The 13,184-nt window shown below is 41.9% G+C and overlaps 1 protein-coding gene across 1 annotated transcript in view; it reads right to left on the bottom strand.

The window, feature by feature from the left end:
* The window catches only part of LOC124616001 (neuronal acetylcholine receptor subunit alpha-10-like), a 209,666-nt gene that overhangs the window by 92,555 nt on the left and 103,927 nt on the right, over nt 1-13,184 (bottom strand). Inside the window, exon 4 of the mRNA XM_047144212.1 lies at nt 5,179-5,288. Coding sequence (XP_047000168.1) covers nt 5,179-5,288 — 110 coding nt within the window. The remainder of the gene's footprint in view (nt 1-5,178; nt 5,289-13,184) is intronic.

The following is a 13,184-nucleotide window of genomic DNA, read 5'->3' on the forward strand; positions in this document are numbered from 1 at the left end:
AATGGTCGTACGGGTAAATCCGAACTTCATCACTACATCGGAGACGATGTGTCCATCGCTCGTTCGCCGACTATAACACCACGTTCAAACTCACTTAAGTCTTCATAACCTGCCATTGTAGCCGCAGTAATCGATCTAACAACTCCGCCAGACACTTGTTGCTTACATAGGCGTTGTCGACCCCGAAGCGCAATATTCTGCCTGTTTGCGTATCTCTGCATTTGAATACGCTTGCCTATACTTTTTTTTTTTTTTTTTTTGGCGCTTCGATGTATATGGATACTGTGAGTAAAATGTGTTGGGGATAGAATTAGTGGTAGTTTTTTTTTTATATAGCACTTGCAACCTACGTCCTCAATTATTTGCTGGTTGTATTCCAATCTCTCTCTTCCTCTACAGTTTTTTTCCCTCTACGGCTCCCTCTAGTAACGTGGAAGTTGTTCCCTTATGTCTAAACAAATGTCCTATCATCCTATCTCATCTCCTTATCACTGTTTTACATGTTTCTTTCCTCTCTGATTCTGCGCAGAACTTCCTCATTGCTTACCTTATTAGTCCACCTAATTTTCAACATTCGTCTATAGCACCACATCTCAAATGATTCCATTCTCTTCTGTTCCGGTTTTCCCACAGTCCATGTTTCACTATCATACAAAGCTGTACTCCAGACGTACATTCTCAGAAATTTCTTCCTCAAATTAAGGCCAATATTTGATATTAGTAGACCTCTTGGTCAGGAATGCCTTTTTTACCATTGCTAGTCTGCTTTTGATGTTGCCTTGCTCCGTCCGTCATTGGTTATTTTACTGCCTATCTAGCATTATTCCCTAACTTCATCTGCTTCGAGACCATCAATCCCGATGTTACGTTTCTCGCTGTTCTCATTTCTACTTCTTCTCATTACATTCGTCTTTCTTCGATTTACTCTCAGTCCATATTCTGTACTCATTGGATTGTTCATTCCGTTCAGCAGATCATGTAATTCTTCTTCACTCTCACTCAAGATAGCAATGTCATCAGCGAATCGTATCATTGATATCCTTTCACCTTGAATTTTACACTACTGGCCATTAAAATTTCTACACCACGAAGTTGATGTGCTACAGGCGCTAAATTTAACCAACAAGAAGAACATGCTATGATATGCAAATGATTAGCTTTTCAGAGCATTCACACAAGGTTGGCGCCGTGAAAGGAGGAGAAATGCATACCATCACGTTTACGACTTTGATAAAGGTCGGATTGCAGCCAATCGCGATTGCGGTTTATCGTATCGCGACATTGCTGCTCGCGTTAGTCGAGATCCAAGGACTGTTAGCTGAATATGGAATCGGTGGGTTCAGGAGGGTAATACGGAACGCCGTGCTGGATCCCAACGGCCTCGTATCACTAGCAGTCGAGATGACAGGCATCTTATCCGCATGGCTGTAACGGATCGTGCAGCCACGTCTCGATCCCTGAGTCAACGGATGGGGACGTTTGCAAGACAACAACCATCTGCACGAACAGTTCGACGACGTTTTGCAGCAGCATGGACTACATGCTCGGAGACCATGGCCGCGGTTACCCTTGACGCTGCATCACAGACACGAGCGCCTGCGACGGTGTACTCAACGACGAACCTGGGTGCACCAATGGCAAAACGTCATTTTTTCGGATAAATCCAGGTTCTGTTTACAGCATCATGATGGTCGCATCCCTGTTTGGCGACATCGCGCTGAACGCACACTAGAAGTGTGTATTCGACATCGCCATACTGGCGTATCACTCGTCGTGGTGGTATGGGGTGCCATTGGTTACACGCCTCGGTCAACTCTTGTTCGCATTGACGGCACTTTGAACAGTGCACGTTACATTTAAAATGTGTAGCGACCCGTGGCTCTGCCCTTCATTCGATCCCTGCAAAACTCTACATTTCAGCGGGACAATGCACGACCGCATGTTGCAGGTCCTGTACGGGCCTTTCTGGATACACAAAATGTTCGACTGCTGCCCTGGCCAGCACATTCTCCAGATGTCTCATCAATTAAAAATGTCTGGTCAATGGTGGCCGAGCAACTGGCTCGTCACAATATGCCAATCACTACTCTTGATGAACTGTGGTATCGTGTTGAAGCTGCGTGGGTAGCTGTACCTGTACACGCCATCCAAGCTCTGTTTGACTCAATGCACAGGCGTATCAAGGCCGTTATTACGGCCAGAGGTGGTTGTTCTGGGTAGTGATTTCTCAGGATCTATGCACCCAAATTGCGTGAAAATGTAATCACATGTCAGTTCTAGTATAACATATTTGTCCAATGAATACCCGTTTATCATCTGCATTTCTTCTTGGTGTAGCAATTTTAACGGCCAGTAGTGTAATTCCACTACTAAACCTTTCTTCCTCGACGTACAGATTGAATACTAGGGGCGAAAGGCTACATCCTTGTCTTACACCCTTTTTAATACGAGCGCTTTGTTCTTGATCGCCCACTCTTATTATACCCTATTGGCTGTTGTACGCCGCGCGGGATTAGCCGAGCGGTCTAAGGCGCTGCAGTTATGGACTGTGCGGTTGGTCGCGTCGGAGGTTCGAGTCCTCCCTCGGGCATGGGTGTGTGTGTTTGTCCTTAGGATAATTTAGGTTAAGTAGTGTGTAAGCTTAGCGACTGATGACCTTAGCAGTTAAGTCGCATAAGATTTCACACACATTTGAACATTTTTTGCCTGTTCTACATATTGTATATGACCCGTCTCTCCCTATAGCTTACCCCTACTTTTTTCAGAATTTCGAACATCTTGCACCATTTTACATTGTCGAACGCTTTTTAAAGGTCGACAAATCTTATGAACGTGTCTTGGTTTTTCTTTAGTCTTGCTTTGATTATCAACCGCATTGTTAAAATTACCTCCCTGGTGCCTTTACCTTTCCTAAAGGCAAACTGATCGTCATTTAGCGCATCCTCAGTTTTCTTTTCCATTCTTCTGTATATTATTCTTGTAAGCAACTTGTATGCATGAGCTGTTAAGCTGATTGTGCGGTAATTCTCGCGCTTTCCAGCTCTCGCAGTCTTCGGAATTGTGTGGTGTGGATGATGCTTTTCCGAAAGTCAGATGGTATGTCGCCAGACTCATACATTCTACACACCAACGTGAATTGCCGTTTTGTTACCACTTCCCCCAATGATAGTAGAAATTCTGATGGAATGTTATCTATCCCTTCTGCCTTATTTGATCTGAAGACCTCCAAAGCTCTTTCAAATTCTGATTCTAATACTGGTTCCCAATCTCCTCTAAATGGACTCCTGTTCTTCTTATATCCCCCTCATCGAGGCTTTCAGTGTTGACTCTTAATGTTAGCACCCTTGCTTTTAAAGTAGTTAAATTAAAACATCATGCCAGATGCTGAAGTTTTACTGTATGAACGTTGAAAATGTCGCAATCGATGAATTTTTTTCCTGTCATTATTTTGTAAGCTTTGTCAGCAATAAAGGGTTTCCAGAATGTTTGAAATTATTTGTAGAGTCTGTTGGAAGTCGCTAAGTGCTCTCTTTTCAAATACGGGATGAATATATTCCGGATGATTTGAGCACCTTGAGCTTCACTGTCTGAAGACATATAAACAGTCTCTAACAGTTGCATACCAATGGATGGGGTCAGTAACTGACCCCAACGCAGTTTTTAGGCTAAAGCTCCTGTCATGTTCAGTAGTTTATTCAATAAATACATGACATTTATCGTAATTATAACTGCTACAATGGACAATAAGAACAGCTTTTGGTTTACACTCATCGTTGAGTTATAGCGATTGTTATAACTGAAGGTGTAGCAGGTCAACAATCACCACTCGCAATCAACCGGTAAACAGTGCGGTGAGTGGAAGGTAACATCTTTGTGGCATTTGACAGAATGCACAAGAAAATGAAATTGACAGATGACGAAATCAGAAATTTGCGTGAAAGTTCAGACAATGAAATTAGTGGTGAACATCCGAAAGCTCAAAGAGTTCTGGAAGAAAGAAGTACCTGAAAGATCTTGCTCGTGAACTTTGTGACCTCAATATGAAAAGACACGCTCAAAATGCCGTAGGCCTCAAAATACACTACAGCGTTATCAACTTTTGGGAATGAGTGTAATCAAAATCAAGATGCTGTGGGCAGAGGAAACAACGTTACGGAGCCACGACGGAAAGTAACACGTGCAGCTGTGTATAATCTGCCAAAGAAAGGACGCTGTCACTTATGTGCCAGAAACAAAGATCGTAAGTACATGAAGGCTTGCACTTCTTGCAGGAAGTATATCTGCCCTGCACACACCAAGAAAGAAGAAGTAGTTCGTATTGTGAAGTGTTCTGAATGTGAATCTGAGTAACCCTTGTAATTGTGAAATTAATACAAATAAATGTAAAAAATCTATTTATCTTTTACTAAAAATGTCGCAGAAACTCTTTCCCAGTAATAATAATCAACATATTAATCTTCTAATCTGCCAAAATTATGGAAATACATAAGTAATGTGATTTATCCTAGATAGAGAATGTGTGATGGTTGTGGGGTCAGTCGCTGACCCCTGCCATTGGTGTTGGCTAGTGCAACATACAGCATTGGTATGCAACTGTTAATACTTATTATTTTAAAAGTTTAACATAAGGATATGGCTCTTAATGAATATATTACGACAACATTTTAAATTTTTGAATTTGATGAATAAAATGTGCAACTGGGACTGGGTGAACGCGTAATCATATTAATCGTTGGTTAATATGGATGTGTTTTTTAATGTATCAGTGGATGCAGAAATGATCAGCCGCAGAGGCGGCGTATTTTTTACTTGCAGATCTCATAACTGGCAGAAGCGATAACGCTTTGATGTTGATCTTACTAGGTAGTCGAATGTCAGCAAAACTATTCTGGAAGTGTATTAGACGACAAATGTGTTGAATAAATTAACGTGAAATTAAAACTGAATGAAACATTTTATTAACTCAACCATCAACCTGAGGAGTATGCAGCTGCATAATCTATGCTGCAGGCGTGTGTTCAACTTAAATGACACTATCAATATCATTTCTGAAAACAGGAAGAAGAATCCTGTAATTCCGATCATTCATATTAAAACCAAGAGAAGATAATTTTGTAGACATTATCTTTTGATTTACATTGGTAGCAGTCAGTAGAACTGTGTAATGATGTAACTCACTGGTCAGTCACAATGAAGGACGGTGTCCATATTTCGTCGGGCCTCGGCCTCACATCTTGGATGCCATCATACACGTTAGGATCCCACGGCAGGTAATCATCATTCCAGTCCTGTAAAAGACGACAGATTGTGGTATGTTCTGTTCCACTGTCGTAATGTGTCAGCAAGTGATAATGTATGCATATTATACCTTCTTTCCACGAAATATTTTATACGGTGGACGCCAGCAACTTTATAGGGAAAGGCCTCAGATGTAGCCGTGAGAGTCGACTTACATGTTGGGGGATCGCTTGCGTATAACCTAAAGTGAAAGATTAAGATATTTTGGGTCGATCACCCCAGTTTTTTTGTGAAAACCAACCCAAAAATTGCTGGGTTTTATTGGTAATTGAAAACTGAGCATTCTTCCTCGCGATATATGGGGTCCACAAACGCATATTGTCGTAGAAATTGAGGAAAGATATTTTTATGACTTCTGCTTATATAATTGTAAAGCAACCGCTGTTTGATGAAAACATCTGGCTGCAGAGCAGAGAAACGTGTTCGATTCCAGAATAGGTTCTGCAGATTTCTTGATTTGTATTTTTTCAGTTTCGGAATTGGCGGAAATAGAAGGCTTGATGAGGTTAGGAGGCTTAATAAGGTAAGTAAATCAATAAAGGATAATAATAAAGTGTGCAAATAAATTTAATCCTCCAGAATGAAATTTTCACCCTGCTGCGGAGTGTGCACTGATATGAACCTTCCGGGCAGATTAAACCGGTGTGCTGGACAGAGACTCGAACTCGGGACCTTTGCCTTTGGTAGGCAAATCTTCTATAGACCGAGCTACCCAAGCACATCCGACCAGGCGTCCTCACAGCTGTACTTCCAACAGTACCTCGTCTCCTACTTTCCAAACTTCACAGAATCTGTCCTGGGAAACGTGTGCTCCTGGAAGAAGTTTAATTAAGTAAGTATGTCCTGTGGAATTAAAAGAATCGAAATTGGAAATCACATAAAGATCGTCCTCCCCCCATGAACCATAGACCTTGCCGCTGGTGGGGAGGCTTGCGTGCCTCAGCGATACAGATAGCCGTACCGTAGGTGCAACCACAACGGAGGGGTATCTGTTGAGAGCCCAGACAAACGTGTGGTTCCTGAAGAGGGGCAGCAGCCTTTTCAGTAGTTGCAGGGGCAACAGTCTGGATGATTGACTGATCAGGCCTTGTAACAATAACCAAAACGGCCATGCTGTGCTGGTACTGCGAATGGCTGAAAGCAAGGGCAAACTACAGCCGTAATTTTTCCCGAGGGCATGCAGTTTTACTGTATGGTTAAATGATGATTGCGTCCTCTTGGGTAAAATATTCTGGAGGTAAAATAGTCCCCCATTCGGTTCTCCGGGCGGGGACTACTCAAGAGGACATTGTTATCAGGAGAAAGAAAACTGGCGTTCTACGGATCGGAGCGTGGAATGTCAGATCCCTTAATCGAGCAGGTAGGTTAGAAAATTTAAAATGGGAAGTGGATAGATTAAAGTTAGATATAGTGGGAATTAGTGAAGTTCGGTGGCAGGAGGGACAAGACTTTTGGTCAGGTGAATACAGGGTTATAAATACAAAATCAAATAGGGGTAATGCAGGAGTAGGTTTAATAATCAATAAAAAAATAGGAGTGTGGGTAAGCTACTACAAACAGCATAGTGAACGCATTATTGTGGCCAAGATAGACACGAAGCTCACGCCTACTACAGTAGTACATGTTTATATGCCAACTAGCTCTGCAGATGACGAAGAAATTGAAGAAATGTATGACGAAATCAAAGAAATTATTCAGATAGTGAAGGGAGACGAAAATTTAATAGTCATGGGTGACTGGAATTCGAGTGTAGGAAAAGGGAGAGAAGGAAACATAGTAGGTGAATTTGGATTGGGGGTAAGAAATGAAAGAGGAAGCCGCCTTGTAGAATTTTGCACAGAGCATAACTTAATCACAGCTAACACTTGGTTCAAGAATCACGAAAGAAGGTTGTATACATGGAAGAACCCTGGAGATACTAAAAGGTATCAGATAGATTATATAATGGTAAGACAGAGATTTAGGAACCAGGTTTTAAATTGTAAGACATTTCCAGGAGCAAATGTGGACTCTGACCACAATCTATTGGATATGAACTGCAGATTAAAATTGAAGAAACTGCAAAAAGGTGGGAATTTAAGGAGATGGAACCTGGATAAACTGACTAAACCAGAGGTTGTGCAGAGTTTCAGGGAGAGCATAAGGCAACAATTGACAGGAATGGGGGAAAGAAACACAGTAGAAGAAGAATGGGCAGCTTTGAGGAAAGAAATAGTGAAGGCAGCAGAGGATCAAGTAGGTAAAAAGACGAGGGCTAGTAGAAATCCTTGGGTAACAGAAGAGATACTGAATTTAATTGATGAAAGGAGAAAATACAAAAATGCAGTAAGTGAAGCAAGCAAAATGGAATATAATCGTCTCAAAAATGAGATCGACAGGAAGTGCAAAATGGCTAAGCAGGGATGGCTAGAGGACAAATGTAAGGATGTAGAGGCTTATCTCACTAGGGGTAAAATAGATACTGCCTACAGGAAAATCAAAGAGACCTTTGGGGAAAAGAACCACTTGTATGCATATCAAGAGCTCAGATGGGAACCCAGTCCTAACCAAAGAAGGGAAAGCAGAAAGGTGGAAGGAGTATATAGAGGGTCTATACAAGGGCGATGTACTTGAGGACAATATTATAGAAATGGAAGAGAATGTAGATGAAAATGAAATGGGAGATACGATACTGCGAGAAAGTATTTGTATGGAGTGTAGCCATGTATGGAAGTGAAACATGAACAATAAATACTTTGGACAGGAAGAGAATAGAAGCTTTCGAAATGTGGTACTACAGAAGAATGCTGAAGATTAGATGGGTAGATCACTTAACTAATGAGGAGGTATTGAATAGAATTGGGGAGAAGAGGAGTTTGTGGCACAACTTGACGAGGAGAAGGGACCGGTTGGTAGGACATGTTCTGAGGCATCAAGGGATCACAAATTTAGCATTGGAGGGCAGCGTGGAGGGTAAAAATCGTAGAGGGAGACCAAGAGATGAATACACTAAGCATATTCAGAAGGATGTAGGTTGCAGTAGGTACTGGGAGATGAAGAAACTTGCACAGGATAGTGTAGCATGGAGAGCTGCATCAAAGCAGTCTCAGGACTGAAGACCACAACAACAACACATAAAGATCATAAAGCACAAACGGTCAACACTGATTAAAAAAAATATCCTCATTGCTAAGAGGGCAATGCGATCTTCTAGTTCAGGGGTCTCCAAACTTTTTAGCCCGCAGGCCACATAGATTCCTCCACGAAGTCATAAGGGCCAAGATCTACCCAGTGGGAAAAATAAAGGTGTTGTTGCTCTACTTTCTATGGCCATAGAAAATGACGGTGGCTCAAAATCATTAGTAGTGCATTGTATTATTCACCAACAGTCTTTGTGTGGAAAGCATTTAGATATGTCAGAAGTTTTAAAGCCAGTTATTTCAATTGTTAATAAAACAGATCCCAAGTACTCAGTCATCGCCAGTTCCGGGAGTTTCTTGAAGATATTGAGGAAAGTGACTTGCCATATTATACTGCAGTGCGCTGCCTTAGCTGCGGTAAAGTTCTGACCCGTTTTTTGGAATTCCGAACAGTAACTGAAATTTTTTGGAACGAAAGGAATCGCCCTCTGGCTGAGTTACGGAACGGAGAAGCGTTACCCGCAGAACTTCAGTTTGAAATTATGTTTGAAAATATTGATTTGCTATGTAGCGACTGTTTTAAAGAAAAACATTCAAAGTCAACATTACTGGAATTTTATAAGTGTCTTCCGTCCACAGTTTCCAAATTTGCCCGTGGCTTTTTTCCGCTTTTGGCACTACTTATTTGTGTGAAAAATCTTTCTCCAAAATCAAACATGCAAATAGTATTTACAGATCAAAATTAAGTGATGAGCATTTTAATTCGCTGATGATTATCTCTACCAGTGAACTTGATCTACAACTGGAGGTAATTATGAAAGGAATGTTACAGCTACATAAAAGTCATTAATTATCACTCAGATGTTAAATTTCTTTACATGAATACTCTAACACTATGAGTTTTCAGGATATAAATTAATTACAGTTACTTTTATACATCAGTTACAACTAAAATATCCAATATCATTATGTACACCAGGTATTGTATTTTCTTTAAATTGCCTTTAAATAAAAATATTTTATACCATTTACTTGCTATATGTATTTTACAACGTAATCAAAAGAAAGTGAAACCTCGCTTAAGAAGCATCTTCCATAATGATTGATTACTAAGGCTAGTCGCCGAAGTGGCGTCCATTTGAAAGAGTTGCACCAGACTCGTGAGTAGAATAAAATGCACAGAATTTTTTTACTTAAAATGTTTTCGCCAAACTAGCCTGTTAACCGTTCTTCTTTTTTCACTATCGCACGGAGAATGGTCCGTCTGTTTATTGTGGATAGCCACAAGTTTAAACGTGACCTTCCGCTTTGTAAAGATAGAGCTCCGACAATGTCGCGGTGTACTGGTCGCGATAGGCCTCGAAAATTAATTGTTGGCAGTGCAGGCACCACCTCAAATATTTGGCGGGCCGGATACCAGGGATGTCCGGCCAGCTAACACGCGCCGGTTTGCCGGCTCTCGCGGGACTGTTTCGGCCCGCGGGCCGTACTTTGGAGACCCCTGTTCTATTTGGCTGATCGGTTCAGAGAAGGCATATCGGCCCATCAGCTTTGTTACGCTTTATGCGGACTAATCTTACGGTGATTATGAAAAGGGGTGAACGAAGCTTTCAGTTTAACCACTACAGAAGCTCTAATCTCTCTGATTTTATCCTCATGGTCTGTTCGCGAGATATACGTAGGAGGGAACAATATAAAGCTTGACTCCTCGGTGAAGGTATGTTGTCGAAACTTCAACAAAAGTCCGTACCGAGCAGCTGAGCGTCTCTCCTGCAGAGTCTTCCACTGGAGTTTATCTATCATCTCCGTAACGCTTTCGCAATTACTAAATGGTCCTGTAAAGAAACGCGCTGCTCTCCGTTGGATCTGCTCTATCTCTTCTATCAACCCTATCTGGTACGGATCCCACACTGGTGGGCAAAATTCAAGCAGTGGGCGAACAAGCGTACTGTAACCTACTACCTTTGTTTTCGGATTGCATTTCCTTAGGATTCTTCCAATGAATCTCAGTCTGGCATCTGCTTTAGCGACGATCAACCCTATATGATCATTCCATTCTAAATCACTCCTAATGTGTACGCCCAGGTAATTTATGGAATTAACTGCTTCCAGCTGCTGACCTGCTATATTGTAGCTAAATGGTATGGGATCTTTCTTTCTATGTATTCGCAGCACATTACACTTGTATCCATTGAGATTCAATTGCCATTCACTGCATCATGCGTCAATTCGCTGCAGATCCCCCTGAATTTCGCTACAATTTTCCAATGTTACAACCTCTCGATATACCATAGCATCATCCGCAAAAAGCGTCAGTGAACTTCCGATATCATCCACAAGGTCATTTATGTACGTTGTGAATAGCAACGGTCCTACGACACTCCCCTGCGGCACACCTGAAATCACTCTTACTTCGGAAGACTTCTCCCCATTTAGAATGACATGCTGCGTTCTGTTATCTAGGAACTCTTCAATCCAATCACACAATTGGTCTGATAGTCCATATGCTCTTACTTTGTTCATTAAACGACTGTGGGGAACTGTATCGAACACCTTGCGGAAGTCAAGAAACAGGGCATCTACCTGGGAACCCGTGTCTATGGCCCTCTGAGTCTCGTGGACGAATAGCGCGAGCTGGGTTTCACACGATCGTCTTTTTCGAAACCCATGCTGATTCCTACAGAGTAGATTTCTAGTCTCCAGAAAAGTCATTATACTCGAACATAATACGTGTTCCAAAACTCGACAACTGATCGACGTTAGAGATATAGGTCTAAAGTTCTGCACATCTGTTCGACGTCCCTTCTTGAAAACGGGGATGACCTGTGCCCCTTTCCAATCCTTTGGAACGCTACGCTCTTCTAGAGACCTACGGTACACCGCTGTAAGAAGGGGGGCCAGTTCCTTTGCATACTCTGTGTAAAATCGAACTGGTATCCCATCAGGTCCAGCGGCCTTTCCTCTTTTGAGCGATTTTAATTGTTTCTCTATCCCTCTGTCGTGTATTTCGATATCTACCATTTTGTCATCTGTGCGACAATCTAGACAGGGAACTACAGTGCAGTCTTCCCCTATGAAACAGCTTTGGAAGAAGACATTTAGTATTTCGGCCTTAAGTCTGTCATCCTCTGCTCCAGTACCATTTTGGTCACAGAGTGTCTGGACATTTTGTTTTGACCCACCTACCGCTTTGACATTATTACGAGAAACAATGAAATTATAATAGATGAATGACGAAAGAACTCGGTCGGCGTGACTACAGCCAATACAGTTTGGGTGTCCCTGAAAGTGAAGTATGCTGGACCAGCGTAACGGCATTGCGGTAGTGAATATCTTATCTAGATACGTTTGCTTATGTTGGACTTGATCCTGTTAGAGCTCACCAATTTTTAAAGCAGTTAGAGTTGACGGTAAACTGAGGTCATGGTTCAGAGTAGTTTCAGGGGTAAGACAAGGGTGCAACCTGTCTCCACTGTTGTTCATATTATTTATGGATCATATGTTGAAAACAATAGACTGGCTGGGTGAGATTAAGATATATGAACACAAAATAAGCAGTCTTGCATATGCGGATGACTTAGTTGTGATGGCAGATTCGATTGAAAGTTTGCAAAGTAATATTTCAGAGCTAGATCAGAAATATAAGGACTATGGTATGAAGATTAGCATCTCCGAAACGAAAGTAATGTCAGTGGGAAAGAGATATAAACGGATTGAGTGCCAAATAGGACGAACAAAGCTAGAACAGGTGGACGGTTTCAAGTACTGAGGATCATATTCTCACAGGATGGCAACATAGTGAACGAACTGAAAGCGAGGTGTAGCAAAGCTAATGCACTGAGCGCTCAGCTTCGATCTACTCTCTTTTGCAAGAAGGAAGTCAGTACCAAGACTAAGTTATCTGTGCACCGTTCAATCTATCGACCACCTTTGTTGTATGGGAGATAAAGCTGGATGGATTCAGGTTATCAACAAGGTTGAGGTTACGGATATGAAAGTAGCTAGGATGATTGCAGGTACTAGTACAGGGGAACAATGGCAGGAGGGTGTCCACAATGAGGAAATCAAGGAAAAACTGGGAATGAACTCTATAGATGTAGCAGTCAGGGCGAACAGGCTTAGATGGTGGCTTCATGTTATACGCATGGAAGAAGCAAGGTTACTCAAGAGACTCATGGGTTCAGCAGTAGAGGGTAGGAGGAGTCGGGGCAGACCAAGGAGAAGAAAGTACCTGGATTCGGTTACGAATGATTTTGAAGTAATAGGCTTAACATCAGAAGAGGCACCAATGTTAGCACTGAATAGGGGATCGTGGAGGAATTTTATAAGGGAGCTATGCTCCACACTGAACGCTGAAAGGCATGATGATGAAGCAAAATGAGAACTGAAAATAAGACGTAATGCTCCGATATTTTAATTACTGCTTGGTTCCTGAAATTTAGTCTTAATTTTACGAGAAAAAGCTTTTAAAAACCAATAAATTATAGTGCACAATGTACACTGAAGTGATCAAAGTGATGTGATAGCGATATGCACGCCTACAGATGGAGGGAGTATCGTGTACACAAGGCATAAATGGCAGGGCACTGACAGAGCCGTCGTTTATAGTCAGGTGATTCGTGTGAAACCGTTTCCGATGTAATTATGGCCGCACGACGGAAACTAACAGACTTCGAACTCGGAATGGTAATTGGAGGTAGACGCGTGGGACATTCCATTTCGGTAATCGTTGGGAAATTCAACAGCCCGATGTCAACAGTGTCAAGA

The sequence above is a fragment of the Schistocerca americana genome, chromosome 5 (assembly GCF_021461395.2).
Source record: "Schistocerca americana isolate TAMUIC-IGC-003095 chromosome 5, iqSchAmer2.1, whole genome shotgun sequence".
Lineage (NCBI taxonomy): Eukaryota > Metazoa > Arthropoda > Insecta > Orthoptera > Acrididae > Schistocerca > Schistocerca americana.